Raw genomic sequence first — 23,906 nt, 5'->3', positions numbered from 1 at the left:
TGACAAATGACAAGCTGGATAACGTAAAGATATGTGTCATGTTATATGAGATGACATCGCGTATCACGGTACTTTACTTGACACGTGAATGACATTACATGTCATGGGTACTAACAAAAACAAGTAAAAAAGAGAGAATATGTCAAGATGTTTTGATTTAAATGCCTTTGAAGGGGCCAGATAATTCGGAAGGTACTTCCCTTCTTTTGCATCCGTAATTCTTCCCAGATCATATTCGCCATTTTGTGCTAAGACAGCTGCATTTTTCATTTTGGTATGCAATATTACCTTGTGACGTAGGATCAGTTATAGATAAATTGAATATTAGGTCCGATAGCAAAGATATTTTTAAAAACCAGTTCCACTGCTTTCACTGAATTATGGCCGAAAGGCATGGAACGCGCATCGTGTTTAATTAAATATCGACTTGAAACTCGTACGAAATATATCAAGACTTACGGAATGCGTATTTGAGTCACGTGTGTGCTTAAATGTTATGCTGCAAACTCGGAACGTTAGTACTTGCAAAGACTGTGGCCTAGATACCACTGTCTAGGGAAAATGTTTTCAGAGTAATAAAACAACATATTTGAATTGTCAAGTCCCCTTAGCTACTTCAGACTTGGCAAAGATCAAATGAGGGTCGTTACTTGCCGTTGTAGACAACCACTAAGCCCCCCTTTTCTACCCAGAAATGTGATGCTGAAGTTACAGTATTATCAGCGAGTTTCTTATTTGCTTTCTTGTTAACACATGCTTTGGATACTGTGGCTTTATTTGTTTCTCTTATACAGCTATGTGGCAAAGTAAGAAAGCTTCGGAAACCAAATCATGTGTTAGCAAGAAAGCAAATAAAAAACCCATTAATAGTGCTATAACTTAAGAGAAAATAGCAAGAAGGAAATAAGAAAAACCTGTGTCTCCTTAAGGTGAAACCTAACGAAAAACAAAATTTGTTTGTAACCTAAGTGAGCTTCAACTTCAAGTGCTTCAAGAATTACTTCTCCTAGTTTGAGTCACGAAAGAAAGGGGAAGAAATGTATTTAGATTATAGATGCACATTTAGGCCACAATGTGAACGCACGGTGAGCTACTGAAAATATATTGGAGCTTTCAAGTCTGCGATAACGGACGCTTGTGTCCGCGTTACGGTTTCAAATTTTCTGGTACGTATAAAAATCAGTCTGGATAGATATTTGTATTTCAGTTTTTAACAATATACACATTTCACGTTTCGTCCACAGTCGTCATCAGAATTGGGCACATGAACAGAACAAATCAGGACTAATGTTCCTACTACAAATTCACTAATAAATTACAGAACAACATAAGGACTTACCACATTTAGAAAATCGATAAACTGGTTTTTGTCGATTAACATGTACACCTGCACCATGACTAGAGTTTAGCGAAGCAGCCTACCTTAAATAACAATCTGCGGCCGTCAGGTAGCGTTAAATTCATTTCCATTTGCCACTAAAATCGAATTAGTGTCTACAAATTAATTACTCAGCCATTAAAAAAACTAGAAATCCTATAATCTGGAAGTCATTTTAAAATTCAAAGCAACCTCTACAAACTGAACACAATCATTTCATGAAAAGTTAATTGTAGTTAAAGCAATTAAACATCTGGCTCTAAAATTATACAAGAAAGTTTAATGTAGCTGTATTTCAACCTTTTTGTCTTTTAATAAGTTCAGGAAATAGAACTTTATTATTAAAATTCAGTGCACTGTAAAGGCATTCTAACAAATGTCTAAATGCGGAGGTACGCATAAACAGCGTCCGAAATTGTGCTAAATACATTCTCTGAAAATTATTTCGAGCAGTTAGTTCATGAGCCCAAGCGATTAGCAAACGGTTGTGGAAACGCACTTGACCTCTTAGCACCAAGCAATCCTGAGCTATTCACGAGCAAATAGCGCAGACTTCAATGTGAGATGCTTATAATAGTATCCGCAACGAAACTTTGTCTCGACGCCTGGCAGGAAATCCAAAAATGTTCTTGTCGTGTGCAAAGTACGCTAGCGACAAGACGCAATCAGTGCCTTCTCTGCGCGATAGCTGCCACAGCAGAATTACATAAAACAGACTTCCTGAATTCCTTCACCAAAGAAGAATTCGAATCAATAACAGCTGTCAACATGAGTAACCTACAAGTAGATATCCTCGGTGTAGTGAAGTAACTTAATCACTTAATAGAAGCAAGTCTTCTGGTCCAGACTGTATACTAGTTAGATTACTCTCAGATTATACTGATGCAATAGCACCTTACTTAGCAATCATATACAAACCCTCGCTCAACGAGTGATCCGTACCCAAAAACTGTAAAGATACGCAAGACACACCAATATTCAAGAAAGATAGTAGGAGTAATCCACTAAATTACAGATCCATGTCGTTAACATCAGTATGCAGCAGGTTTTGGAGCATATATTTTGTTCGAACGTTTTGAATTACCTTGAAAGGAAAGGTCTATTGATACGTAGTCAACACGAATTTAGGAAACATCATTATTGTGAAACACAACTAGCTCTTTACACGCCCTAAGTCTTGATTGCGGTTGGCAAGAACTTTTAAATTTATTCGGTAGTTCTATATTTCTAGAAGGCTTTTGACGCTGTACCGTACAAGTGACTTGTAGTGAAATTGCGTGATTATGTAATATTGTCTCAATTATGTGACTTGGTTCGTGATTTCCTGTCAGAGAGGTCACAGTTCGAAGTAACTGATGGAAAGTCATCGACTAAAACAAAAGTGATATCTGGCGTTCCCTAACGTATTTTTATAGGCACTCTGCTGTTCCTTATCTATATAAACGACTTAGGAGGCAACTTGAGCAGCCGTCTGAGGTCGTTGGAAGATGATGCAGCCGTTTATCGTCTAGTGAACTCATCAGAAGATCAAAACAAATTGCAAAACGGTTTAGAAAGATATCTGCATGGTGCGAAAACTGGCAGATGACCCTAAATAAAGAAAAGCGTGAGGTCATCAACACGAGTGATAAATCAGTAAAATCTAAAGGCCGAAAATTCCACTAAATACGTAGGAATTACAATTATGAACCACTTAAACTGGAAAGAACTCAGTAAATGTAGTGGAGAAGGCGAATCAAAGACTGCATTTTGTTGGCAGAACGTATATTAAATGTAACAAATCTACTAAAGAGACTGCCTACACAACGCTTGTCCGTCCTCTTTTGGAGTACTGCTGCACTATCTGGTATCCTTGCCAGATAAGGTTAACGGAATACAAAAAAATGTTCAAATTTGTGTGAATTTCTAAGAGACCAAACTGTTGAGGTCACCGGTCCCTAGACTTACTCATTACTTAAACTAACTTACGATAAAGGACACTTAGACTCCTACGCTCGAGGGAGGACTCGAAAACTCATGCGGGAAAGACCGCCAAATCAGTGACATGACGCCTCTAACCGCACGGCCACCCCGCGCAGTTCCAAAAGTGTACATTGAGAAAGTCCAAAGAAGAACATAACGTTTTGTGCTATCGACAAATGGGAGAGAGGTATCACGAAACTGATAGAAGGTTTGAGGTGAACATGGTTGAAAAGGATGCGTTTCTCGTTTCGGTGGAATGTTCTAACGAAATATCAGTCACCAACTTTCTCCTCCGAATGAGAAAATATTTATTTGATGCCAAACTACTCAGGGAGAGATGATTATCATAATAAAATAAGGGAAATCAGAGTTCGCACATAAAGATATAGGTGTCCGTTTCTTGCTAGCGCTTTTCGAGGTTGAAATAACAGAGAAATAGTGTGAAGGTGGTTCGATAAATCCTCTGCCAGGAACTTAACTGTGATTTACTGAGTATCAAAGTAGATGTTGCTGTAGATGTAGATTAGGGAGTTGTCACGAGCCGTTAAATTCCCATTTTTTTCCGTTTATGTGACAGATTCCGGTGATCGATACAGCCAGAACGCAAGGTGTACATGTTTCAAAAATAAAATATTATATAAATATGCATCACAATAGAGAATTACAAGTGATAACTATTGTGGATTCGTAGAATGACTTTGTGCATTTTATAGACAGTTCAAATTTTCTTAATGCGCTTCTCCACCCATCGCCTACTTAATCTGCTGACTTTGAAACTGACCTTCACTCCCATCCTAATGGTCATCGTCACCTGTGACTTATTCTTTTTCTACTCCATGTTAAATGGAGGAGTCGTAATGGTCCAGTGCTTGGGAATGAGACACTTGACTGAGCATTGCAGTTTTCTTGCGTAACACCCGCCTCTTGACATCCTAATAACGCTGCTTCGGTTACGAAACCCATGGAGATCTATTAACGCTGTGAGAGGACGGGGCTCTCGCTCCAAAGACGACGGGTACCCTTGAGAGTAGCCTCGTTACGCAGAGCGAGTCGATGCACCTTACCGACCCAACGCCCGCCACCGTCATGAGCACACGACAGATGACTATGAATAATACTGAGAAGACTCCTCTCCGTCCCCATTGCTCTCCCTGAATAAATGAGTCGTGTCCACGCCAAGTTAAGTCATCCCTGAGTTTTGTAATTTTTTGTGCATGAAAGGTACTGTAATAAAAGCAAACACTTCATATTTGAATCCTCTAATTAACCTGTACACCGACCTCTTAATCTCGTAACTTTTGCTGTTTGTTTTCACTTAATTATTGATCTAACTTAATATTGGCACTGAAGGTGGGGTGATCTCATTAGTAATCTGCATGACGTTTCCTGCCAGAGATTAGATTTTTTAGTTTAAACCTGCTTGATTACCCGAGAGCGTCATTGCGGGGAAAGGCACAAGCAAAAGAAAGAAAGAATTAGATTTTAGAGTTAGCTACAATTTATACTCAGAAAGCCGGGCCACAGCACATAGTGGAGGGTAGGTCATGCAAATATTTTTTTGTTCCATTACATTTGCATATTAAGCGAGAGAAGAATCGATCTCTATGCACCTTAATTGCTTTTATTTTATTCTCACGATCTGTGTCCCAATATAGGACAGTAGCAGCAAAATAATTGCATAGTCCTCCTGCAATGTGGTCCCCAAGTTAGCGTAAGCTACCATACGCCATCGTTCTTGCAAGGATTAGCATTTGCAATTTCTGTTACACCTCTTGTGGTACTGACAGCGTGTCTTCGATTTCGTTCGTTTTCTGTTGTCACTCCTATTTGGTAAGGATTCCAAAAACTGGAAGAGTACTCTGGAGCTGATGGCGCTTGCGTCTTATGTTAAATTTTCTTTAAGACATTATGTATTCCCAGTACCCTTATAGCAAATCCCAGTACTACATTCGCATTTGCTAAAATGATTTTACGTGATTGTTCCAATGCATCCCGCAGTGTTTAAAATGTTAGCCAATAGTACTGTAATGGGATAGTGTAGGGCTATTTCTGGTTCCTGTAAGCATTGCCTTAAGTTTATACTCGTTTACAGAGAGCCACATTCACTTCACTAATTGGAAATTATGTCAGTATCTCTGTACGAATACTTCCTTATCTTTGTCCAACGACGTGTGTTCCTGTTCCTGTATCATCAGCGATCAATCCTATATTGGTGATTACTATGTTTCAAACCTTTCGTGATAACTTTCATTTGTCTGAAAACCTTTATATATCATTTTAAGCTTCCATGGGACGCACGAGTTTTGCTATTTTCGTTTTCATATGACACGCAAAATATAATAGCAATTCAATACTCAGTGGATTGAAAGACAAATCTTTTTACGCTGTCCGAATTTTATCCGTTTGCTCTCTAACGTCTAAGAGGAAATACCGCATTTTTGAAAAATATTTTCTTTATCTATGAGGTAATGTTTACCAGAAACAGTGAGTAGCAAAAGAACTACACACTTTCTTTGTCAGGAGCAACAGCAACGACCATGGGACGCAAACGTATGGGATACCATCGCTAATTATCACGATTTCGAAGGATGTTAAACCACAGTCTTCCTCTTTCTTACGACATCGAATCATAATAAATTTCTATGAAGACCTTTACATCATCCCAAACGTGTTAAATTGGAATGCATATCTACTCATTCTTCTAAAAGAGATACTACAGGAGAAGCGACATTTTATGTGGCACCAGTATGATGGCTGTCCCATCTTAAAAGGTAAACATTAAGTTAAACATTTCCTTACAGTTCAGTAGGATGGAATACTAAAACAAAATGGCCTATCAAGACCCCCAAGGTGACTCCTCTAGATTTTAATAGTGCGGGGAGCAAGAATCTGTGCAGACGTATTTCCGTTAATACGCCTGGGATGAAATAATGTTCTTCTATCAAAGTAGCTACAATGCCGCTTCTCATGTTGGTAGACGTTTCTGCATGGTGAGTAGCACACGTTCCAAAGATGTTGTCGCTTAGAAGTTGCAGAGTAAACCAGTAAAACTGTTCTTTTTTACCGCAATCGGCTCCATCTCATGTCTGAAACAGTGAGAGATGAAAAGAGTGGTCCTTAAGTCGACAGAAGTTGCAAAACACTTGTCTTGCTGATGCCCCATTTCTTAGCTACACGTGCCTTGCCAACATGCGTACTGACAAGCATCATAGTCAAACATACTCTTCATGTTCTGTGTTCTCGTCCTCTGACGTGTAACCTACTTGTTCGCACCAGAATCTTGATAATCCGTGAAATGGTTGGCGCGTCGGAAACATGCATTCAGGATGTATATTCCCATATAGCCACATTGTTCTCACAGCATTCTCCAACCACAAATAGCACGTCCCACGTGCCGTCATTGGTGTACACGTCTGCACGAAAGCAGAAATTTCCAGCCGATGAACTATACATAGAGTGCAGACAAATAGACAATCTAAAGGCTCGGTTCCACAACAGAGCCTGACGTGATGACGCTGATTGACGGTTTGTACACTGCAATAACCGATTCTAATTGCTGTGTCTTTTAATTTCAGCCCTGTTCTCTGATACTTTTGCGAAAAGTTTCAATGCCAAAATCAAAAAACCTTGTATACCTGTAGTCGACTTCAAGAGCTTTAGAATAAAGTTGAAAAGACGTATAATATTTTCTTTATGAAAGAACTACATCCTCCGGTACACCGGTTGTGCATCTACACCACTACTCCGCATCACACCTGGTGGTGTGTGGTGGAGGGTACTTCTGATATCTCTGTCGGTAAGCCTCTGAATTAGCTCTAATTTCTCGAATTTTTTCGTCATGGTCATTTTACGAGAAGTGTATGGCAGGAAGTAACAGGTCGTTCGACTTTTCCTGGAAAGACGTCTCTCAAAATTTCCATAGTGAACCTTTCCGTTATACACAACACTTCTGTTGTAGCGTCAGCCACTAGAGTTTGTTGAGTATCTCTTTAACTTCCTCGCCCCGATCAAACGAGCCCGTGACGGAACGCGCCGCTCTTCCCGTTTTATCTGCTAAGGGTCCCAGATTGATGATCAGTACTCAATAATTCGTCGAACAACCACCCTGAAAGCCACTTCTTTCCTAGATAAGTTACATTTCAAGATTCTTCCTGTGTATATCAGTCTGGCATCTGCTTTCCCTACTATTTGTTTCATGCGGTCATTCCACTTACGGTCGCTCCGAATAGTTACTCCTGGATGTTTTATTGTAGATACTGTTTCCAGAATTTTGTCATGAGTAGTGTTGGTGTACAAGTGATGGACTTCGTTTCCTACATATGCTCAGTATGTTACATTTATTGACGTTCAGGATCAGCTGCCAGTTCCAACACCATTCCTCAAGTGTCTGTAAATTATTCTGAAAATCGATGCTGTCTCCTATCATTGCTACATTCTTACAGACAATCAGATAACCTGCGAAAAGCTTTAAAGAGCTCACGACGCCTTTTACTAGGTCATTTATATACGTTGGAAACATTACGGGCCTGTCACACTGCCTTGGGGAACACCGAAAATTGCATTTATATCTGCCGATTTAATTCTATTAAAGCGACGTTTTAAGTTCTATCTATCAGCAAAGCTAAATCCAATCCCAAATCTGGTCTGATACTCTGTTGATACAGGAGTTGATGAATATTAACCACACAACAAAATTACGTTCATTGATCGTGGAGTATTGAGCATCAGTCAGTATAAGAAACTTAACGAATTAGATTAACAGAGTAGGTAGAAAGAATCCAACGACGAACGGCGCTTTTTGTCACCGGAGCATTTACTAAGTGGAAGTTTGCAATAAAGATGCTTTTCAAACAGCTGCAGACGCTACAATAGGAGCGATGTGCATCACGGAGCTTTCTACTGTCGACACTCCCAGAGCTTAAGTCCCACGAAGCGTCGGACAACATATTACTTTTTTCACATATGTCCACAGAAATATCAACAATGATAAAATTAGAGAAACTAGAGGTCACACCGTTCGTGAGTGGAACAGGAAGGCCAAATGATGGTAATACCAATAGTATCCTCTGTCATACATCGTAACGAGGGTCTGGATTATAGATGCTGATATTGATTCGCCAAACAACAATTCTCAGTCGACTTTGCTTTTAATATCAAAACCTACTGGTTGGCCATTGACTATCATTTATTTACTGAGCTTACGTGGGGAGCATTTACCTACGTCTCTACTACAAGCTACGGAAATAGAAGTTGTACGTTATGCGGTTTCACTTGAATGTTAAAAAAAAGGATGTCAGGGCATATCGAGCCTTACAATACCTATCATACGCAAAGAAACCAGCCTGAAAGGTTTTCTTTTTTCCTCTTCTTTTTTTCCATCCAGACACCCGATGTCCTTTCCTTGACCCAGGTGCTGGATGCAAGGAAACGAACCTCAAAAAAATGGCTTCAGCATCAACTATGCTACACTCCCTATCACCTGCTGCAGTAGCAAGACGCAGAGAAAGCGGAACTACCTTGCTCTGTAACAAAGAACTGAATAAGTGACTACGTCACACTGCAAGCTCCAACACCACTGTTTAATGACATTAAAAAAGAAAACAATGTCAATGAGAAAAAAGTTACTTAAGTACTGACATAAAACTTAATGGGGAAACCCGTACAAGTTCTGACTTTAGATTTATTATGGAGCATTGCTTTGTGCACTGCCATTAAAGTAAACCGGAAGTCCGTTTGTGACAGTCACAGAAAATCCCGAACATAAAAAAACACACAGAATGGACACAAACGGGCATTCACCTCCAAACAGTATCATAGCTAATGTTTCTCCACATGCCCAGTTAGTAATCCAAAGTAGTACACATAATAAGCTTACTCAAACTAGTGGACTCCCAATTGGTACCTATATAATTTTGAGCCACTTCATACAACGCCACTAGGCCCTTATAACAAACTAAGTCTTCTTTACAGGCACTAGTCGTAATATAACTAGGCATCAGTTCAAGGTGAGGATCTACCACCGTAAAACTAAATAGGCACTAGCCATGACTTAAAATCAAATGCGCAGTAGCAGTAAAGTGAGCCTTAGGCTGCTCAAGCGCCACCAAGTGAGTATAATTCTTGGTGAAGGACATTACAGAAGAAACGTAAGGACCGCCACTCAGAGAAACAACAATCACATGTCCATTGTTCCTTTGCTCTACACGACGTCACTTAAATAACTATAACATAAAAACACCAACAATAGTAAAACGTTCATACAAAGAGTCACAATGGCCTCACATCCTTAAGAACACTAGAAATGCCCAACAACAGTTCTGAGACCATACGTTAGTGACAGGCGACTCATTCTAAAATTAAAAGGGAACACACGAAATCAATATAACGATACAGGAAAGCTCGAGCGCGACCACATGTGAAGGCCAAGACTACGAGCTAGTTCTGTGCTGAAGCACATCCAGTGAGCGAATATTCTCTCGACCCCTCCCCCCCCCCCCACCCTCTCCCCCACTCCCACCGCCCTCTCAGGCCTCTGCGTGCATGAGGTCGATTAGTCGATTAAAATGTTGTCAGGGAGCATCATACTGCCAGACAGCACCTCGCATAGGTGGTGGCGGGATTGTTCAAACGCGCCCAAGACAGGGCTGCATGACACACACCCTAAAAATTAACTGCACAGTTGCTAATGAAAGGGGCAAAAAAAAAATTTTGTTTATGGAGATAATCTAAAAATATGGCATGTACGCACTGAGAGAGCAAAACATTTACATCATTCTATTAGTGTATCTTATTTAGTTTTCATCTTAAACAAGTATGTTAAATTACGTGGCATATACACTTATTACTCCAGTGACGTGTATTAAAATGTTACACAGTAAATTAGTTTTGTACCAGTATACTTCAAGACCCTAATGCAGACGGGTAGACACGCTCAGAAGTAATGAGAATGGTCAATCACATGCACAGCCGCCGCCGGATTTTAATTACGCGCTGTTTACTGGTGTCATCCAACAGAAAGACATACGCAAAGCTTGGCCAACAGCTTTGCATATCAATGTAGGATCAGGTGGTCACACATTCCTAGTATAGAAACCTGGCATTTCATGGCTATACATTATGCCAATTTTCTATGAGAAACGATAACATAAACGGAACTGTATTTGCAGTTCATACCAGAAACATTCACTTCCATATATTCGTGAAAAAACCTTTGAAATTACGAAACAGCCGTACAAAGAAATATGCATAACGCACAGATGCATAAGTTCAGTACCCAGTTTAAGAAACATAATAGTGGACAGTTCCTATACACTTGGCGTAGCTGCTTCACGTGTATACAACGCGATTTTGTAAACTTTTTTATGGCAACGCCTTTTCGTAGCTTTGTAGACGGCTACTGTTTTCACCTACAGACGTTTGCACTTCCCTGTTGAAATATGTCTAAAGCACTGCCAGATGTCAGGGATTTATTTAATTTGACTCGACTGTATGAGTGTCTTAGTAACAACGAATACATGTGTTAAATGTTCATGCATGATGCGAAAATTTTTCACGCGTCTGACTGTTTCAGAATACAGCCTGTAGAAAAGAAGTTGTAAATTTAAAGGTCATGCACAATGCGGTAGTTTATGAAGTCATACAGCGACATAAATTTGTAGGTACATTCACATGCTTATGTGGATACTGTCTTCAAACTGTGTTGAGAATGCAGCTAGTAGAAAAGGAGTAATAAATTAAAAGGTAATGTACAATGCGGTAGTTTCTCACCAACTTTGCCACCTGTTGGTTACGTAGTGGCTCGATTCCGTTTTTATGATCATGGTCCCGTAAAACAATGTGCGTATCATAAGGTGCCGGTAACTGTGAAAGATTTTTTGCTCACTCATTTCATGCAAGACACCAAAGTGCTGTCTTCGTCGTAGTGTCGGAAATTCACCTTCTTGCGTGCTTCGCAGTAACATGTACTTAATATTCCATTCTGATTATTTGTTCGCAGCAGGTATCCACGGTGAAGTGCCTTCTTCGTTGTCCCGAGAACATCATCAAAATTAGTACTGTAGCCCATTCCCTACGTTATTCAATATGCACATAGGACAACTAGAAATGTAAATAAGAAGAAATTCGGAAAATGACAGAAATTTAAAGCAGAAGAATGAAAACTTTTAAGGTTGTGGCATGACACAGTACTTCTATGAGATACAGCAGGAGTTATCACGCAAAACAGCAACAGAACGGTAACGCATTGGAGAATTAAATCAGGCGAGAACGAAGGAATTAACTTATAACTGTTTTATACCAACTTTTTATACCAGTTCTTCCACCTGGTCTACAAAATAACTGACGATACCAAAGTAAAAATTATATGAAACACAGATCTACGAAGAATATTCGTCCATTAATTGAAAAATCATTTACAATTAATTCAAGTGTTAGCAGAATTTTTGCGAGATACTTTGATTTTTTGATTTCATTAGAGCCTACATGAAATTGAAACATGAACGGCAAGAAGTGCAGAAATTTCTGAACTGCTGTTCCATAGAATAGTACTGAAGATACGTGGATAGATCGTAAAATTAACGAAAATGTACTAACTCGTAATTGGAGAGCAAATAAATTTATGATACATGTTCACTAGAAGAGAACATGTGCTAAGATAAATCGATTGACAGTGCTATAAAGAAATAGACGGACCACGTATCCAAGAAGATAACAATAATATAGAAGTGACTAAGGCCCGACGCACACCACACAAAAAGGAACAATAGCATTCTGACACCCTTAGTGTCCATGGTATCTACTACATACCACGCCGGCTTCGCGAGTAACCCAAACTGCCGAGGATGGATGCGTACAATGGGTAAATTTATGAGGTCCCTTTGGTAACAGGAATCTCTCTTGTTGGACTGAGGCTGGAAAGCGAACGCGGACTGTGGCGTTCCAGTTAATTAATCACGTACTCTCCTTCTGTTTATTAGCCGCTTCAGTTGATTTAACACCTAGTTCCAAAACCTCTGCTTATTAGCAACAGGGTTATTGGTGACAGTGGCCAACTGCTGTAGACTCAAGACTGTCGCTTCGAAATGCGCGCTGAAAGAAACACACACAGTAATTGAATTTTTATATTTTTTTTTATATTTATCGCAGGTGAAGTTCACAAACATAAATATCAATTCCTCGGAGCATACTGAAGCAGCTCTCAAACATTCTCGAAAAAATCGACTTGGAAGTTATCCGAGCGCCTTTAAATCGCCACAATTAAGACTATCTACCTATTGGGCATGTAGTTCTATGGATAAATACTTTCCCGACACATGCGGGATCTTGTTTCGATTACGAAGCAGAGCAAATGTTTAAATAAAGGCGCATGTTTTGCCAGCATTCCTGTGAAATGCAAAATACAATGGCCGAGCGGTTCTAGGTGCTTCAGTCCGGAGCCGCGCTGCTGCTACGGTCGCTGGTTCGAATCCTGCCTGGGGCATGAATGTGTGTGATGTCCTTAGGTTAGTTAGGTTGAAGTAGTTCTATGTCTAGGTGACTGACGACCTCATATGTTAAGTCCCATAGTGCTTAGAGCCATTTGAGCCATTTTTTGCAAAATACAAGCTGTTTATAAGTGGAAGGGTCAGTTTTAGAAATAGATAATAAATCGATTTATTGCTTTATACGGAAAAACATTACGGCATGAGCAGCGGAAACTGTCCAAGTCTTTGATGAGCTACCTACAGTTCGTTATCATCTTTCCAACACGACATCGCAACAAGATAAGGCTTTGTGTGTGTTCCGTTAGGCGTCCAGAACCGTGGTTATACTGAAGTGTGATTTTTTGTACGGTTTAGGAAAGACCCATCACACAAGACATATGTAGGTGGAAACCGGATGGCTTTGTAAGGGCAAGAGTTCTGGTCGAGCAAGTGTGTCGAACGCAAACGTCCAAAGTGTGTCCTAGCAGGCCACTTGCTAGAGTAAGCAGAGAATTGTTAATATTAAGATTACGTTGCGGAAGATTCTGCGTAAGCGGTTGATGTTTTAAATTGTATAAAGTGAGATTAGTTTACTTTTACACCAGCAGACAAAGTCAAAAGCAGTGACTTTTGCGAAGTACTGCAGTTAAATTTGAAGAATTCTGATTTTGTGGGAAGACTCATCTTCTGCGATGAAGGCACTTTCCATGTATGAGGCAAGGTGAATATACATAATGTACATACCAGGGGAAGCGAGAAACCCCATAAGCTGATGGAGCGTCAGTGTGACTCTCGAAAAGTGAACGTTTCCTGTGCTGTGCCACGCGAGAAAGTGCATAGCCCGTTTTTCTTCGAACTACAGCTACCGCTCACTCAATTCTAGACCTAGTTGTTACCTCAGCTGAGCATCAGTTACGGTTCTTACTTTTTGCAACTGAATTGTGCTCTGCCCCAATTTCACAGGAATGTACGAGAGCTTCCTAATGATGTTCTTCACCAATTCTGGATTGGACGTGCTGCAACAGCAGATAACAACCATCTCTTCTGACCACCCTATACGCCTAATTTAACACCGTCCGAAATCTTTCTGTGGTGTTTTATCACAGGCCTAGTTTATTCGCCGTCAGTTTATACAGGGTGTTACAAAAAGGTACGGCCAAACTTTCAGGAAACATTCCTCACACAGAAATAAAGAAAATATGTTATGTGGACATGTGTCCGGAAACGCTTAGTTTCCATGTTAGAGCTCATTTTAGTTTCGTCAGTATGTTCTTCCACCTACGCTCAATGGATCACGTTATCATGATTTCATACGGGATACTCTACCTGTGCTGCTAGAACACGTGCCTTTACAAGTACGACACATGTGGTTCATGCACGATGGAGCTCCTCCACATTTCAGTCGAAGTTTCGTACGGTTCTCAACAACAGATTCGGTGACCGATGGATTGGTAGAGGCGGACCAATTCCACGGCCTCCGCGCTCTCCTGATCTCAACCCTCATGACTTTCATTTATGGGGACATTTGAAACCTCTTGTCTACGCAACCCCGGTACCAAATATGTAGAGACTCTTCGTGCTCGTGTTGTGGACGGCTGTGATACAATACGCCATTCTCCAGGGCTGCATCAGCGCAACAGGGATTCCATGCGACGAAGAGTGGATGCATGTATCATCGCTAACGGAGGACATTTTGAACATTTCCTGTAACAAAGTGTTTGAAGTCACGCTGGTACGTTCTGTTGCTGTGTGTTTCCATTCCATGATAAATGTGATTTGAAGAGAAGTAATAAAATGAGCTCTAACATGGATAGTAAGCGTTTCCGGACTCATGTCCACATAACATATTTTCTTTCTTTGTGTGTGAGGAATGTTTCCTGAAAATTTGGCAGTACCTTTTTGTAACACTCTGTATACCGTCAATGCTCTTGTCTCTTAAGGAAGTGCGTACTCGGAAAAAGCTTTCTTCACCCCTGGCGATGTTTCTTTATGTGAAAAATACCGATCTGCAACGTGGATTTTAATCCATGGTACACTCTAAGACTCACTACAATTGAATGAGTAATTCAATTCAAAATGCATGATAAGGCGAGGGCACACACCTCTCAACAGGGCCATGCCTAATGAAGCACTGTGGTTTTCCAGTCAACCTTCAAGTTGATGATAGTTCTTTGTTAGTTTATACCAGCGGCCTCGCAAGGTTAGTAGTAAGCATGTACGACAGAAAGACGTTTCTAGCCTGGCGGTAGTAAATTATATACGTAATCCTTCCTCATGAATCGGTCTGCCTCTTGGTGAAAACACGTCAACAATTTTGACACCTCATTTAGATCAGTGAGAAGAGGGCTCACATTAATGACATTATCAGTCACTTTTCCTTTATGCACAACTTCATTATCATCAACATATTTTCTTTTATTACAGCGTCCAATACCTGCCTGATACTTTGGGAATCCTATTACTGTAGTAGTGATTTTCATAAAAAGGTTGATAGCATTTGAATAGTACAGTTGTAATAAGAGAACGTAGCTTTTCACCTAGATGTTAAAACACTAATGGCTTAGTTTACTTTTTTGTGGAACACTGTGGTTTCATTATCAAATCACCTGTCGTGAAACACAGTAAATACATTATAACAAATATCGGACTAAGTGAGCAGGTGACCAACTTGCCCTGTTCGGTGACTGGTGACTGTGCCCGACTGAGCGCCATTACGCAGAGTATTGTCTGAATACGATATTAAGTAACCTATGAAATTTTCAGTGGCTAAAATATGACATTTTACCAGCACAGTTGAAACAGGCGATATGAAATACAAACGTCTATGGAATCAGATTAACAGGAAATATAATATAGCTATGGATGAATGGCTAGAGGACAGCGATATGGAAAGAAGAGGAAAATAGATACCGTCTACAGGAAAAATTAGACATTTGGAAGAGGAAAAGCAGCGCTGTGAATATCAAGAGTCGCGTGGAAAACCAGTACTAAGCAAAGAACGGAAAGCTGAAAGTTGGAAGAAGTATACAGAAAGGCTACGCAAGGGAAATGTACTTGAAAACTGTGTTAGAGAAAGAGAAGAGGACGTAGACGCAGATGTGATAATAGATATGATAATCCGAGAAGAATTTGACAGAGCGCTGAAAGTCCTAAATCGAAACAGGGCCCCTGGAGTATACGACATTCTCTCAGAACCCCTGATATCCTTGGAAGAATCACCCAAAAGAAAACTATTACGCCTGGTATTCCATATGTACAGTATGAGACAGGAGAAATAGCAACCTAAGGCGAGGGGAATGTAAGAATTACAGTTCCAAGGGAAGCAGGTGCTGACAGGTGTGAATATTACCAAACTACCAATTTAATTAGTTATGGCTGCGAATACTAACACGAATTATCCACAGGAGAATAGAAAAACTGGTGGAGCCAGATCTCGGGGAAGATCAGTTTGGATTGCAGAGAAATGTAGAAACACGTGAGGCAATGCTGACCCTAAGAGTTATCTTACAAGACAGTATAGGGAAAGGCAAATCTACGTCTGCAGGTGTTGCAGATTTGGAGAAAGCTTTTGACATTGTCGATTGGAATACGGTCTCTGTTGTTCTGAAGGTCGCAAGGATAAAATAGAGGGAACGAAATATTTTGTACAACTGGTACAGAAATCAGACTGCAGTTATAAACGTCGAGGGTATGAGAGGGACATGAGTCATGATTGTAGTCCGTCCATGATGTTGTTCAATATTCACAGTGAGTAAGCAGTACCGAAAATTTGTGGGAGGAAACAACGTGCAGGGAGAAAAAGCATTGATTTTGAATTCGACCGATGAGCATGTAATTCTGCCAGAGACAGCAAATCACTTGGAAGAACAGCTGAAAGGAATATACAGTGTCTTCAAAAGAGGATGTAAGATGTACCAACAAAAGGAAAACAAGGGAAATGGAATGTTGTCCAATATTTAAATTAGGGGACGATGAGGAACTTGTATCCTGAAATTTGCACCTTACATAAGAAGTGAGGATATAAAATGTAGAGAGGCAGTTGCAAGAAAAGTCATTTCGAAGAAGAGAGATTTGCTAGCATCGAATACAGATTTAAGTGTCAGAAAGTCTTTTGCGATGGTGTTTGTCTGGAGTGCCGCCTTGAAATGAAGTGAAACCGCTACGGTCGCAGGTCCGAATCCTGCCTCGGGCATGGATGTGTGTGATGTCCTTAGGTTAGTTAGGTTTAAGTAGTTCTATGTTCTAGGGGACTGATGACCTCAGATGTTAAGTCCCACAGCACTCAGAGCCATTTGAACCATTTTTTTTAAAGTAAAACGTAGTTGACAAAAGTAGATACAAGAAGCAAGTGGAAGCTTTTGACCGGTGGTACTGTGGAAAAATGCTTAGGATTAAATGGGTAGGTTATTTAACGAATTAGAAACTTATGAATAGAGTTGGGAAGAAAAGAAACTTTGTGACACAGTTTGACTAAAAGTAAGGATTGGTTGCTAAGACAAATTATGAGACATCAGGGGATGACCAATTGTAGCGAAATGTGGGGGATTAAATGTTTAGAAGGAGACCAAGGGATGAATATACGAAGGAGGTTCAAAAGGATGTAGGTTGCCGTAGTTATTCGCAGATGAAGAGGCTTGCTCAGGATAGATTCGGATGGAGAGTTGCAACAAAGCAATAATAGAAACCAACATTTCAGCAATTTACTGTTACACTACGAAATTTTTATAGCTAGAAGACGGCAACAATGGTGGCAGTCAACGAGAAGCCAGCGGCAGCTCCTCCTGCCGTGCCGGCGTCCTGTGAGCGGCGCCGCATCTCGCGCAACGTGGTGCTGCTCAGCCTGGCCTTCATGCTGCACTTCACCGCCTTCCAGGGCGCCGGCAACCTGCAGAGCTCCGTCAACGCCGACGCCGGCCTGGGCACCGCCTCGCTGGCCACCATCTACGCGTCTCTCATCGTCAGCAACATCTTCCTGCCGGTCGTCGTTATCAAGTAAGTCGTCGGCTGAGGCCGTACTACTTGTAACTGTGCATGTTTCATCGATCTATATAAAACTAAACACCATGGCAGCTATAATAGCACCGACAGTTCAGACTAGCGTCGACGCCTTCTGACGGGAAGGTGGTCAGCAGCGGACTTGTCTGAACGCCCGGTTCAACTCCCTCACCCAGGCGTGCAGGTTCTCTAGCGGATGCCGTTGCAGACCAGCTGTGTGGCTGGATTGAGGAGTTTTTAGCAAACAGAACGCAGCATGTTGTTCTCAATGGAGAGACGTCTACATACGTTATAGTAACCTCTGGCATGCTACAGGGGAATTTTATGGGACCATTGCTTTTCACAATATATATAAAAGACCTAGTAGATAGTGTCGGAAGTTCCATGTGGTTTTCGCGGATGATGCTGTAGTATACAGTAAAGTTACAGCATTAGAAAATTGCAACAAAATGCAGGAAGATCTTCAGCGGATAGGCACTTGGTGCAGGGAATGGCAACTGACCCGTAACATAGACAAATTTAATGTATTGCGAATACATAGAAATAAGGATCCTTTATTGTATGATTATATGATAGCGGAACGAACACTGGTAGCAGTTACTTCTGTAAAATATCTGGGAGTATGCGTATGGAACGATTTGAAATGGAATGATCATATAAAATTAATTGTTGGTAAGGCGGGTGCCGAGTTGAGATTCATTGGGAGAGTCCTTAGAAAAAGTAGTCCATCAACAAGGGAGGTGGCTTACAGAAAACTCGTTCGACCTTTACTTGAGTATTGTTCCTCAGTGTGGGATCCATACAGGTCGGATTGACTGAGGAGATAGAGAAGATCCAAAGAAGGGCTTCGCGTTTCGTCACAGGGTTATTTGATAAGCGTGATAGCGTTACGGAGATGTTTAGCAAACTCAAGTGGCAGACTCTGCACGAGAGGCGCTCTGCATCGCGGTGTAGCTTGCTGTCCAGGTTTCGAGAGGGTGCGTTTCTGGATGAGGTATCGAATACATTGCTTCACCCCCCCCCCCCCCTACTTATACCTCCCGAGGAGATCACGAATGTAAAATCAGAGAGATTCGAGCGCGCACGGAGGCTTCCCGGCAGTCGTTCATCCCGCGAACCATACGCGACTGTAACAGGGATGGGAGGTAATGACAGTAGCACGTAAAGAGCCCTCCGCCACGCACCGTTGGGTGGCTTGCGGAGTATAGTAGATGAGTTATTTCTAAGGCTTAGCCATTGCCAGATAGTACGCTGGACCAGCACTTTACCTTTACTTCTTATGATGTGGACTTCAGGTGGTTGCCGCAAAACGCTGACTGTCGACTGTTACGAACTGCTACTGAGGAGGCAATCTATGGTGCTAAACACGCAGCACCTTTTGGTTCAGCGGTTTGGAGTACAAAAATCGGTATTTCGTAAGTTTATGTAGCGAAGGAAGATATCTACTTCAGAGCAGTTGGTAAGAAATACTTACTCACAAGAGCACTATTGAAACGTTTTCCCCAGTGTTACAAGAAAAACATGCCGTTTTTTCGAGTTCTCAACTATACACATTTACGTGCACCGTAAGTTTACTAGTACGGGAGAGCGCTTGCCACAAAATCCGACACTGTGTTTAGGGAATTCACGAAGAGCATTGACGGATATGCGGGCCGTTGTGGCCGAGCGGTTCTAGGCACTTCAGTCCGGAACAACGATGCTGTTATGGTCGCAGGTTCGAATCCTGCCTCGGGCATGGATGTGTGTGATGTCCTTAGGTTAGTTAGGTCTACGTAGTTCTATGTCTAGGGGACTGATGACCTCCTATGTTAAGTCCCATAGTGCTCAGAGTCATTTGAACCATTGACAGGTAACTTCTGCTGTTTCTACGATGTCACGGGAATATACCAAATCGGTTATCGGAGATGAATGCGAACTGCTGAAATCAGATATTTCCGGGTTGAAACGATATCTCATTTAATAATTTGAGTACGACTATCGACTGACATAGACCAATGATGAAAGCTTACCAGTATTAAACTGAAAAAAATACAGTACTTTTTATGAGCATGCGTAGCTTACAATTCACAAATTTAGAATTTTTTGTTTTCTAATAGTTATTAAAATGGGAGTTATTTCAGGAAAATGTAAATTTTACGTTTGTAAGACGGCAACGTTTCAATATTTTAATAATGGTAGCAGCATAAGACAATAACTAAAGACTTACGTTGCATTTCGCGGTTAGGAAGTAGTTGTTGACAACATGAGGAGGCAACTGCATTTCCTCGCCGTTTTCCCCGTCGCTATATGGTGGTGATGTATTTGTATGTGAATTTTTCCAGAATAAAACTACTGTCTTGTCCGTTTCTGTGTTGGGACATGGAGGTGCCGATAACGCATCAGTTTCCAAATTTCTGTTCTTTTGTGCGGGTTCTTGCGTAGGGCTTGCACTTCTTTTACGCGTGCAACAAACCGATTAAACGAAGGCTGCTTTTCAGTTTGTCTCCTAGATACTGCTGACACTGGAATTTAATGGCGAGGGTAACTTGGAAATCAGCGGTGACCGCTACCTGCTTTCAGAAAATTTCTTTTGGAATCAGATTTTTAATCTCCCGCGGTAAAATGTTGATAATAAACTACTGGTGTATACGACAGCGCACTTAGCGCAAAGTTTTCTCGATAAATCACATGCACCAAGTATTTCACATGTCCCAAGTATGTATTTCTTACCGGAAATTCGTGGTAATTTATTTCACTAGTTTTCTTCTTTTTTCATTCTTACAGAGTGCCACACAGCGGTAAAGCAACTATAATGAATAATGAGTGTACTGTGGACTGTTGTATGTTGTAGAAACATAGTAGTATTGTACTTTAAGCGCAGATATTCAACACCTAGAGCAACACACACAAATTTACACCAATGCAAATACTACAACAATATTTTTAACGTTATATGCTTTCTGAAATGCTTACCTTCGCCAAAAGATGACGGAAGTTGAAGGATAATCTGTAAACACATTAAATCCAGCAAATCATATACTACTTGTTCAATATTCACGGCCTACATAACCACATGAGATTTTCACGATGATAACAGTTCCAGAGATCAGAATGCTCGGTGTGTGGCCCCATGTGCGGGAAAAATTGACAGCTCCATCGACATGCTGACTGCCATATGATCGTGGAAGGTGCCGAGTCTGTTAGAGCCAACTTAACGATGCTACGATGACATGCACGTATGTTAAATAATATTTTTGGCTTTGGTGTGTGCTAAAGCACAATAATTCCCCTTAATATTGGCCATAGGGTAGAAATGACAAGAGTGGATTGTACAAATAAATAATTTTAAAGCCGAAAAGTGACAATAACGTCATTTCACGACTCTTTGTTGATGTAGGTTTTATACCCATCTTTCGAAACACTTATCATTCAACTGATAATCCTACTGTTTTGATGTAGTTGACAGAATTATACAGTCTTAGGGGAAACCTTAAACGTTTCAGTTATTCCCCTTAAAGTTCATTGATTTTTCCGAATTTGCGATTGGCTTACTTTCCAATTTGTTCTATGTACATATTGAATGACGTAGGAGATGGTCTATTGCACTCCCTCAGTTCCTTCTCTGCTGATGCTTTTACTTCATGTACTCTGACTCCTACCTGCTTTATAGGGTATAATTTATATTTGTGTACCTACCTTCAGTATCGTTGTCGAGACAACGGGAAAAAGCTCTTCAGCGTGGAGGAAATGCCATCCAGACCTATACCAGACGTATAATCAGAATGTATCGTTTTGGATGATCTCCAAAACACGTGTAACACATGATAGTGCAGGCAACGTATAGAAAGCGATTTTCGCCACTACGACAAAACGAAACACTCTTCTAGCTTGTCTGAAAGTGGTTGGTAAATATTCTGGTACATTTACCAGTACATTAGTACTTCAGGCTGACGTCACAGTTCGACTTCCCCAATTATGTCCTTGTCTCTTACCGTTCGAAATAACAATATGCAATATGCAGATAAAGTGTAGAGAGATATAATGATGGTTGACATACCATACCAATTAATCGTACAAAAGATAAATGACGTTGGCATAGTGCGAGGTGCCAGGATTAACAGGATTTGATTTCAGTAGCATTATGTCTGAATACCGTTGGAGCATTTAAGTTTGCAAAATAACGGTAGCACTCTTGTATTCTGTGACTCCTTCTTCCTCACAAAAAATTCTGCACATGCGCCAGACAGATACACAAACAGTCGAATGAAGGAATAATCGGTACTTTTGTGAACTAAGACAGTGTGGGGAATTAGACGAAACGATATAGCTGAAAACAGTAGTTAATGTATCCTCTCACGAAAATGTTTGTTGTTTACTCTGACTCCTAATGGGCAGAGGGTAATGTAGTAACTCAGTAAGCAAATGGAATTCGATTGGAATTGGGTTTGGGGGTCACCACTATTACATTTCTCCATTTGCATTGTGACATAAATTACGAATACAAAGTTCTCAAGGGAGATTTGACTCGGTATAACACGACTCACTAACTGGGCATATACGAGCCAATTGAGAATTTGTTCCCGTAATATGTTCATTGATGCGATGTGCACTATGTGACGTATTGAGCAGCTGGCGTAGTGACAGTGCAATGTGTTGATGTGACGGAAGGCTGACAACACTCACTTGGCAGTGAGTGAAAGCTATCGGATTCTATCTCCATATGTCTGCACAGTCATAGGACTTAAGGAGAGCACCTTCTTCTGCCCCCCCCCCGCCCATTTCTCTTTAGTGGCTTGCTTATGTAGTCGGCGATCCCACAATGGCTGTCAGCGCTGCGCTACTGTCAGGGCTATCTCTCCTGGCGCTGATGTGGCGCTTTGTACTCAGAGTAATTAGACTGAAGAGGTGGTTACAAAACTATATTTGATGGCTCTGAGCATCAAGCGACTTAACTTCTGAGGTCATCAGTCGCCTAGAACTTAGAAAGAATCAAATCTAACTAACCAAAGGACATTACACACATCCATGCCCGATGCAGGATTCTAACCTGCGACCGTAGCGGTCACTCGGTTCCAGACTGTAGCGCCTAGAACCGCCCGGCCACCCCGGCCGGCGTTGCGATCACGTACGAAGAAAAACAGTCGAATTCTCAATGACCTCAACACTGGACCATACAGAAAACCATCTGAAACTGAATAGAAACTGAGCATGTCACATAACACAACGTTGTGATGGGTACAAGAATCATTCTGAAAACTGAGTAGAAAACAGGCTGCAGAATTAGAATGAAGCTCTGTACGCTGGGTGCGGAATGAGAAATGGCGTGAATTATGTCAATATGAAAGCAGTGTGAGAATGATGATCAGCTCCGCAATCAGACTCACAATGTCTGAATTCCCCTTCCTCCCACTCTTGCTTATGAGCACTGAATTTCGCATCGCTTCATCTTGCCATTGATGGGCTAAATTTATAATGGCCCCAACAGACGATCGACGTTGGATAACTGCACCTAACTACTCTAGGCTACAGTGATTTGAAAAACGTCTAGATTCTCATTTGCAAGTGGCCGGGCTTTTCACCGTCAGCGGCAAGTCCGTTGCGTGCTAGTTGGCTGTATTTGACCTGTTATATTTTAATATTGAATCACATGTTCTCCCTAATTTGAACGGTCCGTCACTTGCTTCAGTGGGGGGCAACTACTTATCGTAATTCAGTTCGTTTTATTTTGGTTTAGCAGACTTGTTGGTACAGGTTTGCCGAGTACGAACTGATAAAAAAACGTCAGGTAACTAGGGCCTCCCGTCGGGTAGACTGCTCGCCGGGTGCAAGTCTTTCGATTTGACACCACTTCGGCGACTTGCGCGTCTATAGGTATGAAATGATGATGATTAGAACATCATAACACCCAGTCCCTCAGCGGAGAAAATCTCCAACGCAGCCGGGAATCGAACCACTCAGCTATCGGAGACGGACTACGAAATGATGAATAACTGTAGTATAGTTCGGTAGAAATTGTGAAAAGATGTTTCTCAGGCGTTTCTACATTATCCTACATCAGCCAGTGTCTATAGATGGTCACGACAGTAATACAACATTGTGAAATGAACAGGGCAATAAAGAATAATGCTTTA

General features: G+C 41.1%; 1 protein-coding gene across 2 annotated transcripts in view; it reads left to right on the top strand.

Annotated features, from left to right (window-relative positions):
• The window catches only part of LOC126355137 (UNC93-like protein), a 980,883-nt gene that overhangs the window by 72,394 nt on the left and 884,583 nt on the right, over positions 1-23,906 (top strand). For both annotated transcript variants that reach the window (XM_050005321.1, XM_050005323.1), the window contains exon 2: positions 17,530-17,793. In XM_050005321.1, coding sequence (XP_049861278.1) covers positions 17,546-17,793 — 248 coding nt within the window. In that variant the 5' untranslated portion in view covers positions 17,530-17,545. The remainder of the gene's footprint in view (positions 1-17,529; positions 17,794-23,906) is intronic.

This window comes from Schistocerca gregaria, chromosome 3, assembly GCF_023897955.1.
Source record: "Schistocerca gregaria isolate iqSchGreg1 chromosome 3, iqSchGreg1.2, whole genome shotgun sequence".
NCBI classification, from domain to species: domain Eukaryota; kingdom Metazoa; phylum Arthropoda; class Insecta; order Orthoptera; family Acrididae; genus Schistocerca; species Schistocerca gregaria.
The sequence above is the reverse complement of the archived record's forward strand: the minus strand, read 5'-3'. Positions and strand labels throughout refer to the sequence as shown.